Source organism: Sus scrofa, chromosome 6 (genome assembly GCF_000003025.6).
Source record: "Sus scrofa isolate TJ Tabasco breed Duroc chromosome 6, Sscrofa11.1, whole genome shotgun sequence".
NCBI lineage: Eukaryota > Metazoa > Chordata > Mammalia > Artiodactyla > Suidae > Sus > Sus scrofa.
In genome coordinates, this window is record NC_010448.4 from 128,823,569 (window position 1) to 128,849,454 (window position 25,886).

Here is a 25,886-nt window from a genome sequence, read left to right on the forward strand (position 1 = left end):
CCTCGATAGTTGCATTCAACAAAACATTATCAAATCTGGTTTACAAACTATTCACAAAAAGTGAGCAATGCACAAAACTCAAACTTTCGGTACTGTCCTACTAAAATAAATCCTAGTAACTTGGCATATATCCAGGCTGCCTCCTCTTTATGTGTTACATTTAATATATCCAAAGAGAATTACCGTTTTTCTATCTGAGAAACTATAAAATCAACAAAGTGCCAATCTCTGAGTTAATAGTAAATCTTGATAATCTTACTGTTCTTCCAATCCACTCCACTGATTTAAAGGTGACTCATGAGTAAAAATTGCTCTTTGATATGATCTTTCTAATCTGGAGAACTTACTGTCTTTAGTATCCGGGAAAATTTACATTTTTCTCCCTCACTTGCCTCATGCACTGAGTGCATCTCCACATTTTTGTCACTGGAGGGCAGTGTTGCACCATGTGGAATAAATACTGAGCCTAAGGATTTCAGCTTTAATTCACTGACTCCAAGGCCTCTGATCAAGTGGCCTTATCTTCTTTGCCCTCCATCTTCCCTACCCTATCATTATTCTGGAAGGTGCTCGGAAAATGTTGCTTGAATATGACTAAAATAGCTACCATTCTCAAGTGCTGGATAGATACGGTGCCCGTGTTTTTTAACTCCCTTTGCTACTGTTAACCCTCCCAGGAGCTCTGTGGGGAAATATTGTTATCATCTGACAGAAAACAGGGATCTTAATATGTAGATAATTTTCCTGAGGTTGTACAGCTAGTGAATGGCAGAGATAGGATGCACACTCAGGTCTGCCTGACCCCGATACCCACGCTTTGACCAGGACTTTTCTTTGTATTATCTAAAACAAACTACTGCGAAAGAGCATTTAGTCTGATTCAAGGGTAAATCAACCATGAGAGAAGGGCAGGTAATCAGTCTTGTTTCTTTCAATGTGTGTCAAAGTTACCTTGTGAAAAATGATGTTATTTGCTTTGTGAGTCTGGTTGCAGTTTCCTATGATCGCTTGTGTCCTTTCAAAGAATCTGGGTGAGCTGGGGACATTCTGGCTCAGCACTGTCCAATACAAATCTAACCAGAGCTACAAATTAGAGCCATGGGTATACTTTAAAATTTTCTAGTAGCTTCATTAAAAAAAATTTAAGAAACAGATGAAATTGATATAAATCATATGTTTTAGTGGACCCAATGCATCTAAAATATTCCTTAAGCCTGTATTCAATAGAAAACATTGAGATATTTTACATTCCTTTCCTTTTTTTTTTTTAGGTTTTTATTTGTTATAGTTGATTTACATTGTTCTGTCAATTTCTGCTGTACAGCAGAGTGACCTAGTTATGTATACATATATAAACACACATTCTTTTTCTCACATTATCCTCCATCATATTCTATCACAAGTGGTTGGATATAGTTCTCTGTGCTATACAGAAGGATCTCATTGCTTATCTACTCCAAATGCAATAGTTTGCATCTATGAACCCTAAACTCCCAGTCCATCCCACTCCCTCTTGGCAACCACAAGTCTGCACTCCATGTTCATGAGTTTGTTTTTTTCTGTAGAAAGTTTCATTTAGATTCCAAATATAGGTGATATCATATGGTCTTTGTCTTTCTTTTTCTGGCTTACTTCACGTAGTATGAGAGTTTCTAGTTTCATCCATGTTGCTGCAAATTATTTTGCTTTTTTAATGGCTGAGTAGTATTCCATTGTGTATATGTACCACATCTTCTTAATCCATTCATCTGTCAATGGACATTTAGGTTGTTTCCATGTCTTGACTATTGTGAATAGTGCTGCAATGAACATATGGGTACATGTATCTTTTCCAAGGAAAGTTTTGTCCAGATATGTGCCCAGAAGTGGGATTGCTGGGTCATATGGTAGTTCCATATTTATTTGTCTGAGGTACCTCCATACTGCTTACATTCCTTTTCTTAGGTACTGAGTCTTTGAGATTTGCTGTGAACTTTATCCTGACAGAACTTCTCAATTTGGACTGGCTACTTATCCTTAATAGTCACATATAGCTAGTGGCTGCCATATTGGATGTTTCATCTCTTGACTTGTGCCTCTAACTTATCATCAGCCTTCTACTTCTCCCCTGGAGGAGGGAAGAGATAAGAGTTATATCTCAGGTCTGTTTATAGCATCTATCTCCCATCTGTAGTCAGGATGATATATGGGGGAAGTGTATAGTTGAGTTAATTCCATGAATAAACTAGTTAGTTGGAGGAGAAAACCTTCAGACTGGTTCTCAACTTCTGTACTTTTCTTTTCCACATTGCTTCTTCTTTGGATCTGCACTTAGAAATGGTTTACTACTCCCTGCACCTGAATCCAAACTGTCAGAATTATCAGGTTCTGCCAGTCAGTATCTATTGAATCAGAAGATCTTTTAGGCTTCTTTGCCTGGAGCCTTGAAAAACTAGGCACCATAGTGAGCATTTTCTAGAATTTCTAGAATCATAGCAACCTTGGGGGTGGAAGCTAACTCTTTTAAAAAAAAGACAAAAATTCTAAAGAGGAGATAGCAGGAAAACCAGAATTTCACCCTGCTGTTTGCATGGCAGGAATTCCACATTTTAGCTTCTAGTTTTCCTGTTAGAAGTCAGATTGCAATGGTTCAACTGAAAGAGACGAAAAATTGAAGAAATGGTCTGTCAACTTTGATTTCAGCACTAATGGACATTGGCACAAATATTCTTTCAAAATGTCTGGGCACAGCAGGCTGGGCGCTGTTGATGTTTAATAATTCAAGGTAAGGATTAGAAGAACATTACTCTAACGTGGCTTTGCCATTTCTTAAGGACTTTTTACTGCGAGGCATAAACCATAGTCTTGCATTCATTGTCCCCATTTTGCAAACAAGGAGACAAAGCACTGAAAAACTATTGGACTTTGTTGATGCCAAAGGTACAAGTTCAGCAGCATCCATGTTACATCTTTGTGCTTTCGGGGCCTCAAGCTTTAGCCAAGCACCTCTCTTGTTCAGAAGAACTAATGGCTGGCTAAAACATCTTACCTGAATGCTGCATGACAGTCTTAGCACCAGCCCTTGAAGCAAATTCTTACATCATTCTCTGACATAAGCCAGTGCAGGCTCTGTTTTCACTCAAATGAAAGTTCTTTTTGGCTCAATCATAAAATTATCATTGGTGGAACAAATGCTTGCATTCTCACTGTGTCCCTGGAACCTATGGGGTCTCCTCCTGGAGATATTCATTTAATATTTATCATATGTCTACTGTGCACCACTGTCCCATTCTTCTAGCTCGAGTTCAGAAGGCAGGGACCATGAATTATTTCTCTTTGCATTTATCATGCCCAGTGTGGTGCATAGAGCATGGCAGGGACTCAACAAGTTTGCTGAGTGAACGAGAAACAAAGAGACAGCTGTACCTTCTGTCCAGTGACTTACAAGCTTGTAAGACCAAAACAATTTCCTATGAATGCAGTCCTTCCAGACTAGAAACACATTTGGATCTTATTTCCCCTTATCTTGGGTCTTTTTTTCTCTCTACTTTTTAAAAATTGAAGTATAGTTGATTTATAATGTTTCAGGTATGTTGCAAAAGGATTCAGTATATATATATACACACAAATATATGCATATATATTCTTTTTCAGATTTATTTTCCATTATAGGTTATTACAATATACTGAGTAGAGTTGTCTGTGCTATATAGTAGGTCCTTGTTATTTATCTAATTTATATATACTAGTGTGTATCTGTTAATTCCAAATTTGTTCCTCATTCCCTTTGGTAACTCTAAGTTTGTTTTCTACATCAGTGAGTCTATTTCTGTTTTGTAAATAAGTTCATTTGTACCATTTTTTTAGTTCCACATATAAGTGATAATCATATAATACCTGTCTTTATCTGGCTGACATCACTTAGGTCTATCCATGTTACTACATATGGCATAATTTCATCCTTTTTTAAGGCTGAGTAGTGTATATATTCCTTTGTATATGTATATACCATATCTTTATCCATTCATCTGTTGATGGACACTTTTGTTGCTTCCATGGCTTGGCTATTGTAAACAGTATTGCTGTGAACTTTGAGGTGCGTGTATCTTTTTGGGTTAGAGTTTTTGCCTTTTCCAGGTATATGCCCAGGAGTGAGATTGCTGGATCATATGGTAATTCTGTAGTCTATTTTTAGTTTCTTAAGGAACCTCCATGCTGTTCTCCACCTTGGGTATTTTTAAAGTTCACTTCTACTATAGCTAGAAGCTACCAGGGCAGTCTGTCGGAAGTAGACGTTGCAATAGAAGTAGACTTTGCAGTAGCTCTTTGGTGTTGGCTTAATCAGACACAGAGAAGATGACAAACATACCAGATGAGGAGAATAAACCCCATGATGTAAAGATGGAGGAGTGGGCTGGGCGTTGTGAGAGGTGGCAAGCATGGGATACTAATCCTGCTGTTGAAGGGATGGAATGAGGCGAAACTGATTGATAGCCATTTCTTGCGGTGCAGAATGATAGGATGTACCAATCGCTTGCCTTACTGGGGCACTGTTTTAACTTTTTGGTGGGTCAAAATAAATCTCATGTGCATAGAGAAGAGGGAGGTGAAATACAATGTTGAGACAGGTATTGTGTCTATACTGATTCAAAGTAACTGCACAGGAAACTAAGGGATGAATTTGCTGTGTTTCCACCAGCTTGAAGTTCTGGAACCTGAAGCACAGACTGGTAGGGCTCTTGACACTAGAGAAAAAAAATTGGCAAATTCTAAAAGAAACTGAGAAATATGAATTAGTAATTGTTCTGTCAGAGTTGTAATTGATATTCATAGAAACCAGCTTGAACTTCATTGTCTTAAGGCTAGTGGTGGAGATGGAAAATATTTATTCTGGGAACTGCCTGTCTTACTGTTCAATAATCTGCATATTATTAAATGATTTGTTCAAATGGATATTCCCTCCAGGGCTCCATGGAGAGTGACTTTAGTCCAGTTCTTCAGAAGTATTGCTGATGCAGCAAAGCCAAAGTCATGCTTCTTATTTGGGATACCATTTTGTATTCTCCCTCGGTTACAGGCATGGAGCAGGGAGGGTAGGACCTGGTGTTTGCTAGTTGGCTAGGGTATGAAGAAATGTGTAGAAAACAATCAGAAGATTAACCAGTCATTTACTCGGTGGTTCTTACTGATACAGAGAACAAACTAGAGCTACCAGGGCAGTCTGTCTGGAAGCAGACTTTGCAATAGAAGTAGACTTTGCAGTAGCTCTTTGGTGTTGGCTTAATCAGACACAGAGAAGATGACAAACATACCAGATGAGGAGAATAAACCCCATGATGTAAAGATGGAGGAGTGGGCTGGGCGTTGTGAGAGGTGGCAAGCATGGGATACTAATCCTGCTGTTGAAGGGATGGAATGAGGCCACATGAAGGAGGAACTTATTCCAACCTTCTCGATTTGGATTTTTACTTTGCAGCCAGCTTGTGTATATTGTTAAGCTAGAGAAATGATCTGAAGGCTCTGTTCTCTGAAGCTTCAGCTTGGACTTTCTTATCCAAGATTTTAAAGATTTTGCTTCAGCTTGGACTGGAGGCTGAAGAAGTTGGAGTGGAGACACCTTCCTTGAAGGTGTTAAGTGTGTTGACTGTTCAGAGTGGATTAGAAAGAGGGGTCAGTAACAGATGGACCATATCTGGTTGTAGAGCGAGGAAGATACATCAACTGAATAGACAGTTTTAGGCACTTGATGGTTTTGGAATAAAGTTTCTACAGTAGGAGATCAGAATCACTAATAGAAATAGGGAGCTTTGGAAGGAAAGCCCATTTTCTGGATTACAATGGTGGGAGGTTTTATTGATTGTGTTGCATGTAGTTAGTAGCATGACTCCTAACTAGAGATGGAGATGTCCCAGAGACATTTGTCAGAGACCTGGCTGTCCCCAAGCCACACTCACCGACTTAGTGGTCAGACAAGCCCCCACCGATAAGGGCAGAACTGGTTCAAAAGGCTATAGTAACTCGTTCCATCTGCATTTCTGAAAACTATATTGCTTTTTGCCTATTAAGTCATTATCATTCTTTAGATAGAAGCTTTTCACATCCATCTAATGTTTAAGCCTCTGGCCCTAGAAATATTTGTTTACTAAGCACCTGCTGTTTGCATGTAGTAGATGTGGCTGTCAACCTCAGAAGTCAGGGTGGCCGCTGCAGGATCCCAGGGTGTTCCATGCCAGCCCCTGCTCAGCTCCCGCCCCCCAGCGCTGTCCAGGTGTTCTGTCAGCCCAGAGCTAATTGTCTCCTGTCCCCATGTCCACCAGCCTCTCAAACTTGCCTTGTCTAGAACCAAGTCCTTTCCAGGCCCCTCCCCTCACCCTCATCCCTTCCCGGACTTCCTTCCTTCCTCCTGTGTCCCCTGGATTCCTTGAGATCCTGCATTCATATGTTCATGCTCGCTGGCATCTCAGCCCCTGGGCCTTTCCCATTCTAGGAGATCTTTGCATGCCACAGTCAACCTTCAGAAACATGGATCATATCCTGTCCCTCCTCTGGCTGAAGTTTTCATTAGTTTCCAGCAAAGGCCTGGATTAGCTTGAAGTGTGTAGAAGCCCAGACAAGCATGGCACAGGTTTGCTTCTCTGGCAGCTTCCTCAGCTCAGCCCCGATTCCCCCATCGTCACTGAGCCAATCCCTTCTCACCCTCTCACGGGTGAACTCCTCAGCCTTTAGGCCTGAGTTCTGAGGACCATTTTTCACAGGCAGCCCTCCCAGCTCTACCACAGGGCTTTTTTCTGTCACTTGGTGATTGCCTGTCCACTGTTCACTGGGGAGGGCTCGGAAGGCACAAGCCATGATTGTTTATCTTAATGCACTTTCCCACATCTGGCAATCTTTAGTTTTTAAGGCTCTAAAATCAGCCGGACCCATAGTTGGAAAGGCTACTGGGAGACCATTCATCTAACACAATTTTTTTGAGCCTGTATCTTTACTCTTCCACCTTTCTAAGGTGCAGTTCCTTAGAAAGCAGTTTGACAAACTGTAGCCTTAAAAATGCTAATCACTTAGGGAGTTCTGTCATGGCTCAGCAGTTACGAACCTGACCAGTATCCATGAGGACACAGGTTTGATCCTGGCTTCGCTCAGTGGGTGAGGGATCTGGCGTTGCTCTGAGCTGTGGTGTGGGTCACAGACGTGGCTCAGATCTGGCATTGCTGTGGCTGTGAGGTAGGCTGGCAGCTGTAGCTCCAATTCAACCCCTAGCCTGGGAACTTCTATATGCAGCCTTAAGAGAACAAAGGAAAAAAAAAGTTAATCACTTAGACCCAATAACAGGAAAACACACTCTGCCGAGAAACGGTCATGGCATTGTCCTTTATAAGAGCAAACATCATTGGGATAAGAGTTAAATCTAACACTGTTGTGTAACAAGTGCTCTCCAAGTATGAATAACATGAGAGGATATAGAAAGAAAAATCTGGATCCAAAATTGTTAGATTTTATGATCACAAAATTGAGGGAAGTGTCAAGAGATGATCTTTGTGAGTATGGAGGAGACTTTTGTGTTTTTTGGGGTTTTTTTATTTGATATTTTAATTTTTTATCACATCTGTAGTTGTATAATGATCATCACAATCCAATTTCACAGGATTTCCATCCCACAACCCAAGCACCAGAGGAGACTTGAATAACACTTGCCCACATTCTAGTGGCCTTTGTGAATGTCAGTAATAAGGACAATGGCGACTACGTCGCCAAAAGAACCAGCCAGCTAGATATGTCCCTGCTTCTTTGGCTAATAGATCTCAAAAACTAATTTTGGTCTCTCCCCCATTCCACCCCCTGTAGTTCGAAAAGCTGAACACAGTTGCTGAGTGTCTGTTCTCCCTGGTCAACGGTGATGACATGTATGCAACCTTTGCCCACATCCAGCAGAAGAGCCTCTTGGTGTGGCTGTTCAGTCGCCTGTATTTATACTCCTTCATCAGCCTCTTTATATATATGATTCTCAGTCTTTTCATTGCACTTATTACAGACTCTTATGACACCATTAAGGTAAGCAGTTATCATTATTTCCTGCCTCAAAAATAATGGCAAATTCTGTATGGATCAGCATAGGAAAACACTATAATGTTGCTTACTTAAAATACTATGGTTTTACTTATTCTGAGGTTGTGTAGAAAAGAAACTTTTTGAGATGCTGGAGGTTAATGTTAAATACGCATTTAGGACATTGTCCCTGGCATCCAGGTCAAGGTGGATTGGTTTGGAGGTGGGGAAGAGAAAGGACTGGCTGAGGTTGGTAAATCAGGCAGTTGGGCTGTCGGTTTCAGCACTGACAGGGGACCTGCCTGTCCGGAACTTAGACTCTGAGTAATAAGTTTCGGTGATAAGAGGTGACCACCATCATTCTGTTCCCAGGTAATGGCACGCCTCAAACACTGGGTGCCGCTCATGTGGTGCAGGCGTCCTTTAAATTTCGAAAGCTTTTGTGGCTGTTTGTCTTCCTCCCTTCCTGCCACCTAGGGGTCCTGTGTCCTTTCAGACTGGATCCCATGAACTGATCTCTAGCTTGAAGGAAGCTCTGTTGCCCCCCGGAGAGCTTTTCACAGCAGATGGTCAGGCTTGGAAAAATCCTGTTTGGGGGCAGGTGTCTGAGCAACCAGGGGGTGTTGTCCTCTTCTTGAAACTTGCTCAGACTAACTCAGAAGCAGCCAGTCCACTGGCGATACTCCTGGGCATTTTGTTCGGGGGAAGATGCAAGTTCCTATGGGAATGTGCCATTGGCTCTGCAGCGGGGCTGGGCATGGGAGGAGGAGCAGGGCTCCTCACCGTAGGTGCCTGTCCTTGATGTGGCAGTGTGCCTGTGAGTGTGCCAAACCTTGGTGACCTGGTGGGTAACCTCACAAAGCGAGAGGAGAGGGGTCTCTCAGGGTCTTTGTGTCTGCTTGGAGGAACCTACTGTCTTCTACCTCACTATAGACTTCTGACTATTTCCTTTACTCCTTTTATTAACAGGCGCCCTCCCACCCCCACTCCCCACCCCACCATGGCTTGCTTTCTGGCGTTTTCCTCTGGATGGCTCTCTGTTTCCATGGTGGCCCTGGCTTGACCTTCAAGGGACTGACAAATTGATTGATCATTGTTAATATCAGTTCTTGGATCTGAGCTCGCTACGTGGGGGCATTTTCTTTTATCGGAGGTGGGTTTGGTTTGTTGACAAAGGGAGCGATTTCTCAGCTGCATGCATAAGGTAACAACACCATGTACTTTTTCAAGAAATACCAAAAGAATGGGTTTCCTGCCACGGATCTTCAGGAATTCCTGAAGGAGTGTAGTAGCAAAGAGAAGTGTCAGCAAGAGTCATCGGCATTCCTGCCCCGCATCTGCTGTCTGAGGAGGTCAGTATTGTGTTTAGTCAGGTCTCTGTGCTCCCAGAATGAGAGGCTCTGCTGCCTTAACAAAGAGTGTTCCCAAGAGTGGAACGCTACCCTCAGAAACCAGCTGACTGTGAGAAATCATGAAGCCCTCCTTGCTTTCTTCCCACTGCAATTGTCTCTCATGAAATAAGGTGGAAAGCTACATGGCATGGTTGAAATCTCTTGGGACCGTTAGAAGTCTGTTATGAGAAGGCATGAACTATGTCCCTGAAGTCAAGAGGGTGAGTTGGTCAAAGGAAGAAGTCCAAGCCCTTCTGTTCAGAAATGGAGCTCTGGGAACACCAAAGGTGTTTTCCCCTTTTCACAGTCCTGGTACAAATAACCTTTCTTGAGCAGAGCAGGAAGCCTTTTTGAGAGGATGCTTTATGTGTCCTTGGCTAGAAGCACAAGTCCGTAGGTCCTCATTGACCAACTGCTCTTTGCTCGCCATTCATCAGTGCACCTACAGAAATGGTCTGGGAGTTCCCGTCGTGGCGCAGTGGTTAACGAATCCGACTAGGAACCATGAGGTTGCGGGTTCGATCCCTGCCCTTGCTCAGTGGGTTAATGATCCGGCGTTGCCATGAGCTGTGGTGTAGGTCGCAGATGCGGCTCGGATCCTGCGTTGCTGTGGCTCTGGCGTAGGCTGGTGGCTACAGCTCCGATTAGACCCCTAGCCTGGGAACCTCCATATGCCGCGGGAGCGGCCCAAGAAATAGCAAAAAGACAAAAAAAAAAAAAAGAATTCATTTGGAGTTCCCTGGAGCGGCCCAAAAAAATGCCAAAAAAAAAAAAATAAAGAAATGGTCTGGACCTCAGTGGCAAAGCCTCCACGTGGTAGCTTGGGGACTGGAGTGGGGGTCAGATGAGGATCATTTTCTTAACTGTTTTCATCTGAAGTCAGGGGTGGGAGTTGTTAACTGCAAGAGAAGAATTCTCTAAACCATAATCCTAAAGGAAGATGGAGAACGTAATTGCTACTTAAAATCACAGGATGTATTTTCTGTTAATTAGTTCATACCAAACCTTGGGATTTGAATTGGTATGACTGAGCATTTCCAAAGAATGTTTGATAAATATGAAATGAGGTCTTCTGAGAAGAGTTAAGTTTTTAAAATCACATTTTATCCTCTCAGAGCCTTAAATTGTTGCCATGGAAGCCAGGATAAAGGGAAATTAATTTTCTTAATAGGCAGCTGTCTCCTAAGAGGCACCTTATATAGGGAAAGTCAAAGTTGCTTCTCTAAGGTGTAGTTAACTGTAAAGAAAAAAAAAATATATATATATATGTATAAAATTCGAGAATATAGTTGTGAATTCTGAAAAGTAACTGATAGGTTTTTGGTGTTTGATTTTTAGACCTCAGTTTGTGCCACAAAAAGCCCTAGGAGGCTGTCAAATGTTTTCTTGGGCAGCCATATGGAGGGAGTGAAAGCTCTAAGGAGTGGACTGGAAGACAAATTGATAAGATTGGGTCTGAGTGGTGAGAAGAATAAAGCAACATCAGCAGACAATTTTTTCTAAGACGTGCTAAAGGCTGGTGAGAAAAGGCCTGATGCAAAGGATGATGTCCCATTGTGAGAAATGAAAGAATTAAATGAAACAGGAGAGTCCACCAGAGAAAATCAAGTGAAGAGGAACTAGGATGTTGAAAAAATTTTTTTGGGGGGAGAGGATATCAAAAAGAAAAGCAGAAGTGTCTGTTACCCAAGATGGTCATGGGGAAGCCAGCTAGATCAGTTTTAGCCCAATAATCAAATCAAAGCCTGGAACCGAGGGGGATTCTAAATGGACCCTGCAGAGAGTAAGTGAGGCTTTTAGGCCCTGATGGAGGAAACGCTTTGTACTGGGGTCTTGGAACAAGCGATGGCTTTGAAATCATCAAAAACTTAAATACGCTTGGACGTACTAGCTTGGATACAGCTAGAGCCCCAAGAACAGAATAAAATTGAGAAAGGTGATGAACAGAGAGTATGCATTAGAGAAAGACCTCACTGGGGGAACCTGGGGAGTAAGGACATCCGTGGTATCAGCATCTGGGCCCTTCCCCAGTGCCTGTGATGTTCAGCTCTCACAGCTCTGCACTCCATGGAGCGTGGATGGGCTGTTCTTTTTCAACCAAGCCATCCAGCAACCACCACAGATTGATTATCCCTCGAATAGTTGGCAGAGCCTCTGGCCTGGCAGTCGGAACACCTGGATTTTTACTGGGACCCTGAAGTTATCAAATGTGTCCCATGACCTTTCCTACACCTCTTGGTTCCTCTGACGTCAGAGAGGAACCGATGGCCTCTGCAGCCTCTTCTAGTTCTAGTGTGATGTGGTTCTTTGAAAAGATGTGCATGGTGGAACAGATGCAGGGTTAACCTCCCTCCTGTCTACCAGAGCAGAAGAGGAAAATCTGCTCTTCTAGCCACTGAGGCTTTGTCGAAGGCAGGCAGAGGAGAGATGGCTCCTCAAAATTTTGAAAGCATCTCGTTAAAAGGGAACTAATGTCAATTATTCTTCTTAAGTTTTTATTCCTCTTATATGTTACACTCAGCATGTCAATAGCCTACGTATGCCTAAATGGTAGAGTATATGTATTCCTAGTCCATCTCCAAGATTTTTAAGTCATTCTTCTCTTTTCTCCTCTTTCTCCCCCTTTCTGTTATAGGAATGGAAGTGATGACCACTTGATACTTGTTAACTAAAATTCTTCTGCTGAAGATAATCAAGCTTCAGGTCTCCTCACGTTGACTGAAAATGCAGAGGGACCCCGATTTGTGTGGACCAGCACTTCCAAAAATACTGATCGTGGAGTGGGAAAGAGGACTGTCAGCTGGCTGAATAGACCTAAAGTTCCAAAGTTCCTTTTTATAAATTTGGATGATGAAGAATAGACCACACTTAACTACTCATAGAGCAGTGACAATGAAATTTTGTCCTAGTCTTATAATTTATGACATCACAATATTGGGATGAAAAAAAAAATCACATTTCAGAGTGTGCGAAACAACGGCATTTAAAAATGTGAGTTTAGGAGTTCCCTATGTTGGCTCAGCAGTAATGAACCCGACTACTGTCCATGAGGATGTGGGTTTGATTCCTGGCCCTGTTCGGTGGGTTAAGGATTTGGTGTTGCCATGAGCTGTGGTGTAGGTTGCAGATGCGGCTCAGATCTGGAGTTGCTCTGGCTGTGGTGTAGGCCAACATCCGCAGCTCCAATTCAACCACTAGCCTGGGAACTTCCATATGCCAAGGGTGTGGCCCTAAAAAGACAAAATCAAACAAACAAAAAAACAAAAAAAATAAATAAAGACATGAGTTTTGGAGTTCCCACTGTGGCACAGTGAATTAAGAATCCAACTGCAGCAGCTCAGGTCACTACAGAGGTGAGGAATCCCCAGCCTGGCATGATAGGTTAAAGATGCAGCTGTAGTGCCAGTTTCAGGTGCAGCTCAAATTCAATCCCTGGCTTGAGAACTTGCACATGCCAAGTGTGCTGCCATTAAAAAAAAAAAAAAAAAAAAAAAAAAAAAAAAAAAAAAAAAAAGATGTGGGTTTATCACCAAATAAGGGTTTGTCTTAAAAGTGATTCTTAAAAAAAAAAAAAAGTGATTCTTGGGTTAAAAGGCATGTGTGGATTCACGGTCTACACAAAAATGAAATTGGTTGCAATACCAATTTAGATACTCAAAGCTGAAGAACTATTAAGCCACTTAAAGATTACACTTAAATCAATAAAGGACCTCTTCCAATGAACATTTCTTGGCCTGTTTTCCTGTGTTCTTCTTCACGATATGAAAACATGTTGGCAAAGTCAGTGGAAACAGAGTCATTTGGACACCTTATCACTTATGCTAATTGTTGACTGTACACACATGACATGAGGACGTTACACTGCAGTAGTGGTCATTCATTTTAACATTTAAGTCCTCTGTGGTGGGGATTTACCCTTGTCAAGCAAGGAAAGATGGTATTTTTTTCCCAAATAAATCAAATGTATTTTATCATAACATCTGGAGCTACTACTGTTTTTTTAAATGTACTCTCTCTTAACATCTACCTAGTGAAAAAATTCAGATCACATCTCTATCAACTATCTGGTCTCCAAAGGGGATTTCTCACTTTCTTAAAAGCAGTGAAAGGGGAAAATAGGGCCTAGTATATAGAAGTTATTCAGTAAGTTATTTATGATAATGACTTGAGATTAAGATAACTTCATGCTCACCTATGATTTATTTCATAGGTGAGCTTTCTTAGGAGTCAACTATCTTAAATGTATTGTGAAGAATAGGGTTTGAATTGAGCAAGACCTTCATCCCAGGGCTCCCTGTGCCCCCTTTGCCCCCTAAATCCCCTACCAGAGACTTTCTGGTGTCCCTACCCCTACCGCCTCGTCCCTGGTCTATGCTAGGAAAATCTTCCAGTTAATACCATGAAAGTCTGAAAAAGTGACTCATGTCTATACAAAAAATACCTTGGTAAAATTTTCTTTTTTGTTACAAATTTCTTGACTGACAAAAAATGTCAAGAATTATATTCAACTTTTAAATTAAGATCCATTTCACCTGTGGTTATTCTAGGGTCATTGCCATGACTCTGGCATCAGTACGTAGTTAGATCCCTTCTTCACCTCTGAGTGTGCCCCCAGTACATAGTTTGTCTCTGAACAGAATTGCTCTCCATGCCTTTTACATAATCTGCAGCTGTGACTACCATTCGAGTCAAAGATGAATGGTGGTTTCCACATGCCCATGTCTTCCTTTTACTGGCTTTCACGTTCCCTTTGATTTCTTTTCCCTCCAGCTGGACAAAAACACTTTCAGGAAGAAAAATCTTTTTCAAGGTTACCTTGTACCTGTGGAAACATTGTTTTCTCTCTTTTTAATAATTGTAAACAATTGTCACTTTACCAACTGTATTATCTCTTTGACCTCTAGTGAACAATGTTGTTGTCGTAACTCTGCTAATAGCCACCTCTGGGACAAACCATTTTCTCTCCTCTCCTAGGCCTCCACTTGGAGAGCTCACTGTGAAAGTTAGGAGACTTATTCCTTTTGCCTGCTGGTTTCATGAGGGGATCCCCAATTCTTATAGAACATACCTCAGCTGGCAGTGACTACCCCAAAGCTAGTTGTAACATCCTGAGGCTGGATGACTTGGGATCCAGGTGGAAAAGAGCATGGTGGTGGGGGACATGGAGACAGAGTTAAAATCCCAGCTTACCTGGTACCTTGGGGGTCCTGAGCAAGTAAATTTCTGCTTCTCAGTGATAATGACAAAGATCAACAAGCTGTGGGATGGGCATTTAAATTGGAGAACTCATGAAAAGCCTGGCATTGAACTGAAACTTGAGCCATTCTTTACTTCTGATTTTCTGCCATGTCCCTAAGTGGGTCCCATGGGGTCATGGAGCAGTGAAGATGTTAAGACATTTAGCCTGCCTCAGAGCCTGTCCTCCTACTACCCGAGTTTCCTTGGAAAGGTCATCTGTAAAGTGACCTTGGTTTCCTCATCTGTAAAGGGAAATTGTAAGGATTAAATGAGTTGAATAGAGCAGGCCATGGCTTGTAAATGTTTGACGAGTACTAGACCTTCAAGCAGACTTTCTTGCAGAGGCTACAAAGATACACATCTATCACCTGAGCCAGCCAGGAAGATCTTTACTTTGAAGCATGCTCACCACCCACTTGTGGTGGACTTTGTTAGGCCTTTAAGCAAGGAGACACCCTCATCCAGGCCTGTCGTGGAGGCAATGACCAATTAAGTCTGATGCTCACCCACAGTTGTGGAGAAGCTCGTGGACCTGAATAGTCTAAACACCCTGCCCTGGGGGGGGGCGGGGAACAAGGCTGTCAATCCTGATGGGACGTTAACTGTCCCCGAGGTGTACAAGCCTCCTAAATCCACAGTCCTTGAACCCGGGCGAGACCCTCCATTCTCAGCTAGAAGCTCCCTGCCTTAACCAAATTTGTCCCCTAAGTGTGAAGTATGGGCCAGGTATTGCTGATCTGAGGTGGTAAATGTAGAGGTGAGAAAGGGAATTTAGGGAAAGGTCTTCAAGAGATTCTAGTCACCGCCCCCAACCCCAGCTGAGGGTCCTTATCGTAACAATGTGGGGGGAGATGCCTGACCCTCCCGCCCTCCCTTCAGATCTGGAAAACTGAGCGGCCCAGGCTTTTGATATACAGCCCATCACCCTGTAGTGCTGGAGGGCCTCCTGGTAAAATTAGCCCAGCACTATCACTGATGTTCAGGGGCCCTAGAGTCACTGGGAAAAATATGATTTCTGAACATAGTCTCGGACACAGAATGCTCCTGCCAGTATAAAGAGCTGTGATGCTTAGCGATTATTCAATTCCAGATATCTGAATACACTCTTGGTTTACTGCGCTTTCCTCACAGTCTCGCAATTCACAATATTTTTTAAAAGAAGGGCCCCACAAGGGATGTAGCAAATTTGGATGACTGGACCATATAACTCAGTGATTAACTCAATGATTAAAGCATGGCCTTTACAAAAATAAAAAAAAAAAAGTACAATCCCAGCATTGTACTTTTTCTCAAAAAAATTGAAATTTAGCAAAGGGAAAGAGTGAAGCGGAGTGGGAATGGCTTTTTAAAAGACTTTTTGATGCACCACCTTTCTCAGTCTCTGTCCTTGCAAATTAGTGGCTGTGGAGCTGCTTCCTACCCCACAGTTTTTTTCACAGATTAAACTGTGCTTGGTGATAGTGGCCAATGTCATTTCTATGTCACACTGGCAGGCTGGAGCTGCACTGCTCACAATTTCCCCTCATCAATGAAGAGACTCATTTTCCTCGTCTTTTTTTTTTTTAGGGCTGCATCTGCAGCCTATGGAAATTCTGGGGGTAGGGGTCGAATTGGAACTGCAGCTGCCAGCCCACGCCACAGCAATGCCAGATCCAAGCCACATCTGCAACCTATGCCCTGATGCCGGATCCTTAATCCACCAAGCAAGGCCAGGGATTGAACCTGCATTGAAGAGCCCCATTTTCTAATTTTCCACTCCATGATTTTCCCTGACAGAGAATCAACTTTGGGTAGTTCTTCTAAACTTGATCATGTTTGCCCAACGGCCATACGACCTCCAACCTTGCTGGGCAAAGTCCTTTGGGACCTGCTCCACCCACTGGACAGTTGAGCAATCTCTCCAAGCTCTTTATAGCCATTTGCTTTTAACAAGCCACGTTTGAATGGCAACACATAGAATTGTTTAACAAGCTACCTGTTGGAGAAAATAACATAGCAGCAATGGGAAGACTTCAAGATGAACCACATCTCAATATAGACACTCAGGTTGTTGAGGAAAACAATATAACTCATGGCTGTTCTATGCTGGGCTCATTTACAAGCAAATATGCCTGCAAACCAGTGGGTGAAAATGATGGCCGATGTTTCTCTTGCCATCTGTCTCTACCAGGAAATCAGAGAGTGAATGAGAAGATAAATGTGTACACAGGAATATTTCCACACTACCTTATGTAACAAGGACAGCAAAACTCTGACTTCTTAAAGACCCCTGGGAGCTATTGGCTGTGGCGGATGGGAAAGACAATTTGTTAGTGTGATATATGTTCCTTAGTTTCTAATGATACATAAATTATCCCGTGAGCCATGATGCATATGGTTTAAAGAGAATTTTAAATGAAAGCAATTTTTTTCCAGCAATACTAATTGCCTAGCCGCTGTAAATTACTCATCTCCCGCTGCCGGTGGGCCGTGGTCATTACTCTCTCCCTGAGGTTGGGCCAATGTCCCCCAAGAGAAATGTTTGCGTTGACAAAATGAATTTACGTCCTCACTTGCAAGCCTGCCACATCGGGGCTACAGAAGGAGACAGTATTTATAATGCCTTTCAGACCGATCATCATGCATTTGTGTCATCCTGCATACGTTATCTGCGATAACAGGACAGTGCGTTGGGTCTTAGCTCTTGGCTGCCTTGGGAAAAAAATCAGGGAGCTGCTATCAATATTTCATCTTCTCTAGCTTGGGGGTTTGAAAGGTAGACTTAGCTAAGACACATGAATGTTTCCTAGATGACAAAGAATGGAAGTGATAAGAACCATTAATTTTGAGAAACGTTAGAAAATTTTGTATAGAGATGGAAAATGGTGATGCTATTAAAGACTTTACCTCAATACATGTTTGTCGATTTCCAACACTGTGCTAAGTACTAAGGATGCAAGGAGTGAATGACATGTTTCCTGCCCTCGCGAAGTTTGGTGTCTGGTGGGAAAGACAAACATGTGCAAAGCAAGGATGACACAAGGTCACGCGTGGTACCCTATGAGAGCAGAATGGCAGTGGCTCCAGCCTGCCTGTAGTGTAAATGAAGACCTCTTAAGAAATAGACAATCCTAGAACTGAGACTTGAAAGATACATGTTATTTGACCAGATGGCCATGGTGTGGGGTGGGGATAGAGGGCTTTCTGGATAAAAGAAATTGTGTGGCAAAGTCTTGGACATCTGAGAGAGAACCCAGCCAGAAAACCCAGGGAAACTGTTTTGAGGTGGTCAGAAGGTAGGTCACATGTTGAAGAAAATGAGAAGACAAGACTGGAGAAGTGACAAAGACCTAGGGAGGGCTTTAGATCTGGGAGCTACACGGCTGTGAAAAATGGATTGGGGTGCTGTCTCAGATAAGCAGGGAAATCGGTTACAAAGCTACTACAGTTCCCCCCCGCCAAAATTAATGCTATTACCTCATAGTTAAACTCAAAAAAACCCAAATACCCACAGTGAGAAATTTGCCTAAAAACGATCTCTAAGGATGATACCAGCTCTCATATGTATGTTTTATCTATCCATATGTATATTTTTTCTTTATTAAAAGATTTATCTGCTAAATATCCTGTCATTTTCACAGGAGTTTGTGCTTTTAGACTATGCATTTAGAAGGAGGATCTCTTTTCATAACTTCTATTATTGATAAGTATATTAATTAGGATGAGTAGGTTGAATGCACATTTCTAATCACATGGTATTTCTCCTTCCCACATATTTAAAAGAAGCTTATCTAAGGCTTTGTTTCTGCATTCATCCCTTCCCACTTACCCTACACACACACACACACACACACACACACACACACACACACACACACACTGACCTTGGCCAGACACAGTTTGTGCCTGCAAAGGTGGCAAGACTTGTGTGTGTGACCACTCACAGAGCCAATCTGACAGCTCTGTCAGCAGTGTCCATACTCTTCAGGTTACGTTGCACAGACTTTCTGAAGTTTCCATATTCCTTCCCCCCTCCCCATGACTACCTTCAAGACTTGGATGTGGGATCACAAAAGTCAGAGGGAGTGTGGCCCCCTGGGAAAGGGAGGTGTCACAGGTAAGTGCTGGGAGGTGTTTGCCTGGATGCTGGGGCTGTATGTGTGGGGTGCGCAGGGAGGCTGAACTTAGGGAACAGGAGTGAACTGCCTAAGGGGCTCTGAGGAGGGACTGCATGGTGTTCCCCCCCACTGCCTTGATTTAGAGGTTTGTGCTCAACGTAGTCATGATGGAGGAATATTCCTGGGCCCAGACAGCCTGAGACTGGGAAGGGGGACCAGGGTAGAGAGGGTGGCATGGCTTCTGTGTCACAGATGAGTTAAACAGGGAGTATACAAATGCCTGGGTGAACTATTTCCTTCCAGACCCCCACAGAGAAGGTCAGTGGTTTATGCCAAGGCCACTGACAGTCATGCCTTCTTCCAAGGTCTACCTCCTCCAGCAAACTCAGCTTGTGAGGACCAGAGATGGAAAACTCAACCTTTCCTTAATTCATGGAACAAGGAGAAGGTCTCGGGGCAGGAACACTGTTGGGGTTTCCTTACCTCTTACAGCAGGAGGTCAGGGGAGTTAGGCTGGGTGGTGAGAGAGAACTCTGGAAGACTTGCAGACTGACCACCCTGAGGGGCACAGTGGGCAGCCTGGCTCAGGCCCCTAGAGAGTCACTCTTTCAGCATGCTCAGAGAGCCAAATCATAACCTTGAGGTGCTGGATGAATAGCAAGATACTAGGTGGGTGAACAACCATGTCCACAAGTGTTCCTGGAGGTGAGGCCACCCACCCCAAGCCTAATCTCTGGGGAAAATGCATTGGAGTTTCCAGCCACACTCACATGGAGACCGCTCTCCATGTTTTTTCTTGAGAAGTCAAGCTCCTGGAACAGTATTTAAGGAACTGTAGTAGTGGACTGAGGAAAGGATGGGTGGATCAGGGATGACTCTTCCACTGGACTTTTTTTTTTTTTTTTTTTTTTTAGGGCAAGACTTGCAGCATTTGGAAGTTCCCAGGCTAGGGGTCCAATCGGAGCTGCAGCTGCCAGCCTACATCACAGCCACAACAATGCCAGACCCAAGACACATCTGTGAACTACACCAGAGCTCACAGCAATGCCAGATCCTTAACCCACTGAGCGAGGCCAGGGATCCACCTGCATCTTCCTGGACACTAGTCGGGTTTGTTACCACTGAGCCACAACAAGCACTTCTATTAGACTTTTCTCTCCTTTGCATAAATGCCTCCATAGTCCACCTGGAAAAAGACGATAACATGGGAAGAGATGACAGACAGATGAGGGACATTTGGGTGCAGGTGTAGTTGTGACTAATGGGTGATGATGGGACCTGACCTCTCTCCCACTTTTCTCTGGGGTTAGGGAGGACCTAACCTGTAGCCCTTATGCAAAATATTCTGTCCAAGTTTCCACATTTGAGACAGAGGTGTTGACATTTATTATTCTGCATTAAAAATGAAGAAACTCCATGGAATAAAAACCCATAGATAGATATATATGTATTTCTTCCCCATGCGGCATTTCAAAGAATAGCTGTTCGTGTTCACAGCAGGCAGCTTAGAGGGTAAGTTGTGGAGATAGAAATGGGTACAAGATGAATGAGTTAGTCTTATCCACCAGCATCGTCAGGAATATTTCTTAAAAAGATAATTCTTTGCAACCATGTGCCAAATAAATTCCAATGGATTAAAGATTTAAATGTGAAAAATTAAGCCTGTTAAAAGAACTAGAGAAATCTAGATGAATACTGATCTGACCCAAGAAGTAGAGAAGGGCTTCCTGAATTTAAAGCTGCAAATAAATCATAAAAGAAAAATCAGATAGATTTACTACAAAGAAAGGACGTTCCCAGGCTAGGGGTCAAATTGGAGCTGTAGCTGCTGGCCTACGCCACAGCCACAGCAACGAGGGATCTGAGCTGCATCTGCAACCTACACCAGAGCTCACGGTAATACTGGATCATTAACCCACTGAGCAAGGCCAGGGATCAAACTTGTGTCCTCATGAATGCTAGTCAGATTCATTTCTGCTGAGCCACGATAGGAACTCCTGTATACATGTTATTGCTACTCATCCCAACGGACTTACTGCTTACATATCAGGATTTCCATTTTATTAAAGAGAAAACTGAGAACAGATTAGGTTGCAGGGCTTGGCTTCAAAGCCAAAGCTTTTGGAGTTCCCATTGTGGTGCAGTGGAAATGAATCCGACTAGTCTCCATGAGGATGCATGTTCAATCCCTGGCCCTGCTCAGTAGGTTGAGACTCTGGCGTTGCCAAGAGCTATGGTGTAGATCACAGACATGGCTTGGATCTGGCCATTGCTGTGGCTGTGGTGTAGAGCAGCAGCTGTAGCTATGACTCAACCCCTAGCCTGGGAATTTCCATGTGCCACAGATACAGCCCTAAAAAGCAAAAAGCAAAAACAAAAAAAACCCCAAAATTTTGACCCACAAATCCTCTCCCTTCTTTCCTGTCTTCTGTCTGCTATCTAAACAATGCCTACTAAATAGAACTGAATGGCAGAAAAAATGTTTAACATCCTTAATGAGAAAACAACACCCTGTTAAACAACATTCCTTGAATTCACATAATGCTGGTGCTAATGGAAAGTAATCTGTATTTTTCAGAGGAGTTGAGAGCCCCACAGTAGTTCTCAGTACTTCAGTAAATGCCAGGTGATTTAAACAAGTTGTCAAAAGATGCTTCAACCTCAGAATTATCATCTGTAATACAGGGATAATAAAATTGAGAATAGAGAGAGGTTAAGTAACTCATACAAGGTCACACAGCAGTAACCAGCAGAGCTGGGACTCAGACTGAGGAAGCCCATCTTAAGAGCTGGCTAGCTCACAAGGCTGATGTAATGTCTAAGAGATAATAGATGTGAGAAAGCTTCAAAAGGGATAAACTGGACACACTGAGTGAATGGAGATAAAAATTAAAGTTGTAATCTTGTTTTTTTCTGTGCTGGAAAAGAATATAAAAAACAGTGTGATATGTTATGTAACTGAGTCACTTTGCTATACAGTAGAAATTGGCACAATATTGTATTTCAAGTATAATTTTAAAAAATCCTGGTTTTTTGTGTGTATAAGAATTGTGAAAATCAGCCCTTGATAGGGACATCTCAGTTGTCTGGGTGTGCCCTTCTTGACCCAGTATTTATTTTAATATTTCTACAGCTTGAATTGCACACCAGCAAATTGATCCCCTCCCTCCAGCCCCATTTATGTAAAGCAGGATGGCAGTACTGATTAACGGATCAAAGACAAAATACAACTACCGTGCCCAACTAGCTCTTAAAAAAAATGAAGATAAGAGATAATTGCACCCACTGGGGTAGCATGTGCGGTAATGAATCACCATACAGTTGAGATTGAAAAAAGAGAGCCACCCCATCAAACCTCTTTGACCCAGCACCTCTTCTATCTCACTGGCCGGACGCCAGGAGAGTCAGTGATAAAACGTGCTTTAATATCACTCATGTACTTTTCATGCCCCGTTGCAGTACTTGATCATTGACAAAGTCTGTAGTTGTCTGCACATCTCAATTGGCCTGCCTTTTGGAAAATGCCCTTCATATTCTGTCTCTCTAATTTATATAATTTATTTTTCTAAACCATTTGAGAGATGATTGTATATATTATGCCATTTTATGCTTTAAGACTTCAGGGTATATTTCCTAAGATCAAGAAAAGTCTCTTACAATTACATTTAGAATGGATAGACAATAAGTTCCTATTTTACAGCACATGCAACTGTATCTACTCTCCTGAGACAGACCATGATGGAAAAAAATATTTTAAAAAATGTATGTACATGTGTGACTGAGTCAGTTTGCTGTACAGCAGAAATTGGCACAAGTTGTAAATCAACTGTACTTTAATAAAAAATAAAAAAATAGGAGTTCCCACTGTAGCACAACAGGATCAGCCATGTCTCTATGGTGCCAGGACGAAGGTTTGATACTCAGACCGGTACAGTGGGTTAAAGGATCCAGTGTTGCTGTAGCTGTGGCATACATTGAAACCGTGGCTCGGATCCCCTAGTCTGGGAACTCCATATGCCATGGGGTGGCCAAAAAAGAAAAAAATAATATAAAAATTAAATTAGGAGTTCCCGTCGTGGCGCAGTGGTTAACGAATCCGACTAGGAACCATGAGGTTGCGGGTTCGGTCCCTGCCCTTGCTCAGTGGGTTAACGATCCGGCGTTGCCGTGAGCTGTGGTGTAGGTTGCAGACGCGGCTCGGATCCCGCGTTGCTGTGGCTCTGGCGTAGGCCGGTGGCTACAGCTCCGATTAGACCCCTAGCCTGGGAACCTCCATATGCCGCGGGAGCGGCCCAAGAAATAGCAACAACAACAACAACAAAGGACAAAAAGACGAAAAAAAAAAAAAATTAAGGGAGTTCCTGTCATGGCTCAGTGGTTAATGAATCCAACTAGGAACCATGAGGTTTTGGGTTCAATCCCTGGTCTCACTCACTGGGTTAAGGATCCGGCGTTGCCATGAGCTGTGGTGTAGGTTGCAGACGTGGCTCGGATCTGGCGTTGCTGTGGCTCTGGCTTAGGCCGGTGGCTACAGCTCTGCTTAGACTCCTAGCCTGGGAACCTCTGTATGCCACGAGTGCAGCCCTAGAAAAGACCAAAAAAAAAAAAAAAAAAAAAAAATTAAATTAAAAATTAAAGAAATTTTAAGACTTCCCATCGTGGCTCAGCAGTAACGAATCCAACTCGTATCCACGAGAATGTAGGTTCTATCCCTGGCTTTGCTCAGTGGGTTAAGAATCTGGCATTTCCATGAGCTGTGGTGTAGGTCGCAGATGAGGCTTGGGTCCCACATTGCTGTGGCTGTGGTGTAGGCCAGCAGCTGCAGCTCCAATTCAACGCCAAGCCTGGGAATTTCTATATGCCATGGGTATGGCCCCCCCCAAATGAAGAAATAAATAAAAATACATTTTTTTAATTTTAAAAGAATAATCTCCTATATAATCATGGTAAGATGAGCAAATTCAGGAAATTTAACATTGATCCAATGTTTTACAAAATCTGTAATCCATAATCCAATTTTATCGATTGTCCCAAACATATTCTTTACAGCATTCTTTCCACTCCGGCACAGAATCCCATCCTGGGTCACTACTGAATTTAGAAGTTATACCTCCTTAGTTTCCTTTCATCTAGAATATTTACTCAGATTTTCTTTGTCTTTCTTGACACTGAGATTTTTGAAGAACACTGGTCCTTATTTTGCATAGAATCCCTTACTCTGGATTTGGTGATTAGACATAGGTTATAAGTTTCTGGCAGGAATACCTCAGAAGCACTGGTAGTGTCCTCCTCAGGGCATCATGTCTAGAAGCACGTGATATTGGTGTCCTCTTTATGGCCGATATCTAGTGTGACCACCCTTTAAAGGTCCAGTTCCTCCATCATTGTAGTGGCCCTAGAAATGCACAGCTCAGACCTCCTGCTATGAGGAGCCTAAGTGACAACTGTCCCAGGTGCTGCGCCCAGAATCCACCTCCATGGAGACCCCACTTTCCACTGACTTCTCTGACCAGTGTGTGAACACCGAAATGACCATAAGGCAGTTCCATTCCTGCTAGACAGGTACCTGTCTCGTGGACTCCCCATCAGCCTGGCGAAATTCCTCTTAGAACTGGGCTGCATCTAAGACCCTCCTACTCCACACTCCTCTTTTCCTTTTCCCTCATGAGGTCAGAAGGGCGTTGTCTGACAGCCCTCCCTTCCTCCTCTGGCTCACTCTCCCTCTTCCCTCACAGCCCCTCTCCCCCCAGTTCTCTTGCCTTACCCATCTTGTCTTGGCATCTGTCTCATGGAGGGTCTGGACTAACACAAAGCGATATTGAAAGAGGTGACTGAAAACAGGTGGTAAGATGGACATTTGGGACTGGTTAACTCATCCATTGCGGGTGAAGAGAACACCATCCTGAATGGTAGGTGGGCCAACGCAGAGCCCCCAATACACGGCAGTGGCCAGTTGCCAAAGGTTTCATTCCCAATGACCTGGAAATGCATTCTGGTGGTTGAGAATGCCGTTGCAGGTGCAATGATTCAAGATGATTCAGGCGTTTAGATGATATGGGGAGAGGGATGCTTACAAAGACAGTAGAGTCAACTGAATACTTCTACATTGATAGACCCTCTGCAGGGGCTGAGAACAAGTAGTTAAAGACCAAGTATGAGGGCCAGAGGTCTTGGTAGGAGATTTCAAAGAGGCCCTGATCTCCTGAGGTGTGTAAGCAGATGGGCTGAGTTGTGGATTGAAGACCCTATGAGGTAGACTTTCTCACCCCTATTTCTTTTTTCGTATTATATGTGGGAAAGTGGAGGCTTGGAGGAATGGGGGACTTGCCTTTGTTCACCCAGCTCCCAGCTTTGACGGGTGTGCTCACCTCCAGAGCACTTAGTCTTCTTGCACATAAAGTTGTGTGGATCTCTGGACTTGACAGAAGGAGAAGGTGGGAGGGAGCATTGCTGTATCATATCCACTGCCAATTCCATCTCATCCCCTCTTCACTACAGTTTTGATTACTTTTTTTTTTTTTTTTTTTTTTTTTTTTTTTTTTTTTTTTTGGCCAGACTCATGTTCTCCATCTGAAGAATTCAGGGTTACCTAAATAAGAGGAGTGGATCAGACATTCTAATCAGGCTTACAAGATTACAAAACCGACTACTAAGAAAAAGACATTTCTTGACAAAATAAAGCCCAAGATCAAAAGTAAGTTGAAAAAAAAAAAATTTCTGTGCCCTAAACACTGAAATGAATTTTCTGTCTCTTTGGTATACATGTTAACGCCAGTGTGTGAGTTTCCAGTGAGAAAAAGGTGAAAGATGAAGATTATTTTACTGGGCCATGATTTACTTATATGTATAAACTTTATAAACAGGAATAGTTTTGCTCTTAAAGACTAAATAGTCCCCATAATGGTGCAGCAGAAACAAATCTGACTGGGAACCATGAGGTTGCGGGTTCAATCCCCTGCCTCACTCAGTGGGTTCAGGATCCGGCATTGCCATGAGCTGTGGTGTAGGTCACAGACATGGCTTGGATCTGGTGTTGCTGTGGCTGTGGCCTAGGCTGGTGGCCACAGCTCTGATTCAACCCCTAGCCTGGGAACCTCCATGTGCCGAGGGTGCAGCCCTACAAAGACAAAAGACACAC

At 43.0% G+C, this 25,886-nt stretch overlaps 1 protein-coding gene across 7 annotated transcripts in view; it reads left to right on the top strand.

Annotated features, from left to right (window-relative positions):
- Window positions 1-13,390, top strand: part of MCOLN2 (mucolipin 2) — a 64,055-nt gene extending 50,665 nt beyond the window's left edge. For 4 of the 7 annotated variants that reach the window (XM_013988836.2, XM_003127906.4, XM_013988837.2 and 1 more), the window contains 3 exons: window positions 7,822-8,028; window positions 9,253-9,374; window positions 12,049-13,390. In XM_013988836.2, coding sequence (XP_013844290.1) covers window positions 7,822-8,028; window positions 9,253-9,374; window positions 12,049-12,085 — 366 coding nt within the window. In that variant the 3' untranslated portion in view covers window positions 12,086-13,390. Of the gene's footprint in view, window positions 1-7,821; window positions 8,029-8,991; window positions 9,375-12,048 lie in introns of all 7 variants that reach the window. The other 3 variants (XR_002345109.1, XR_002345108.1, XR_002345107.1) reach the window with 2 other exon arrangements.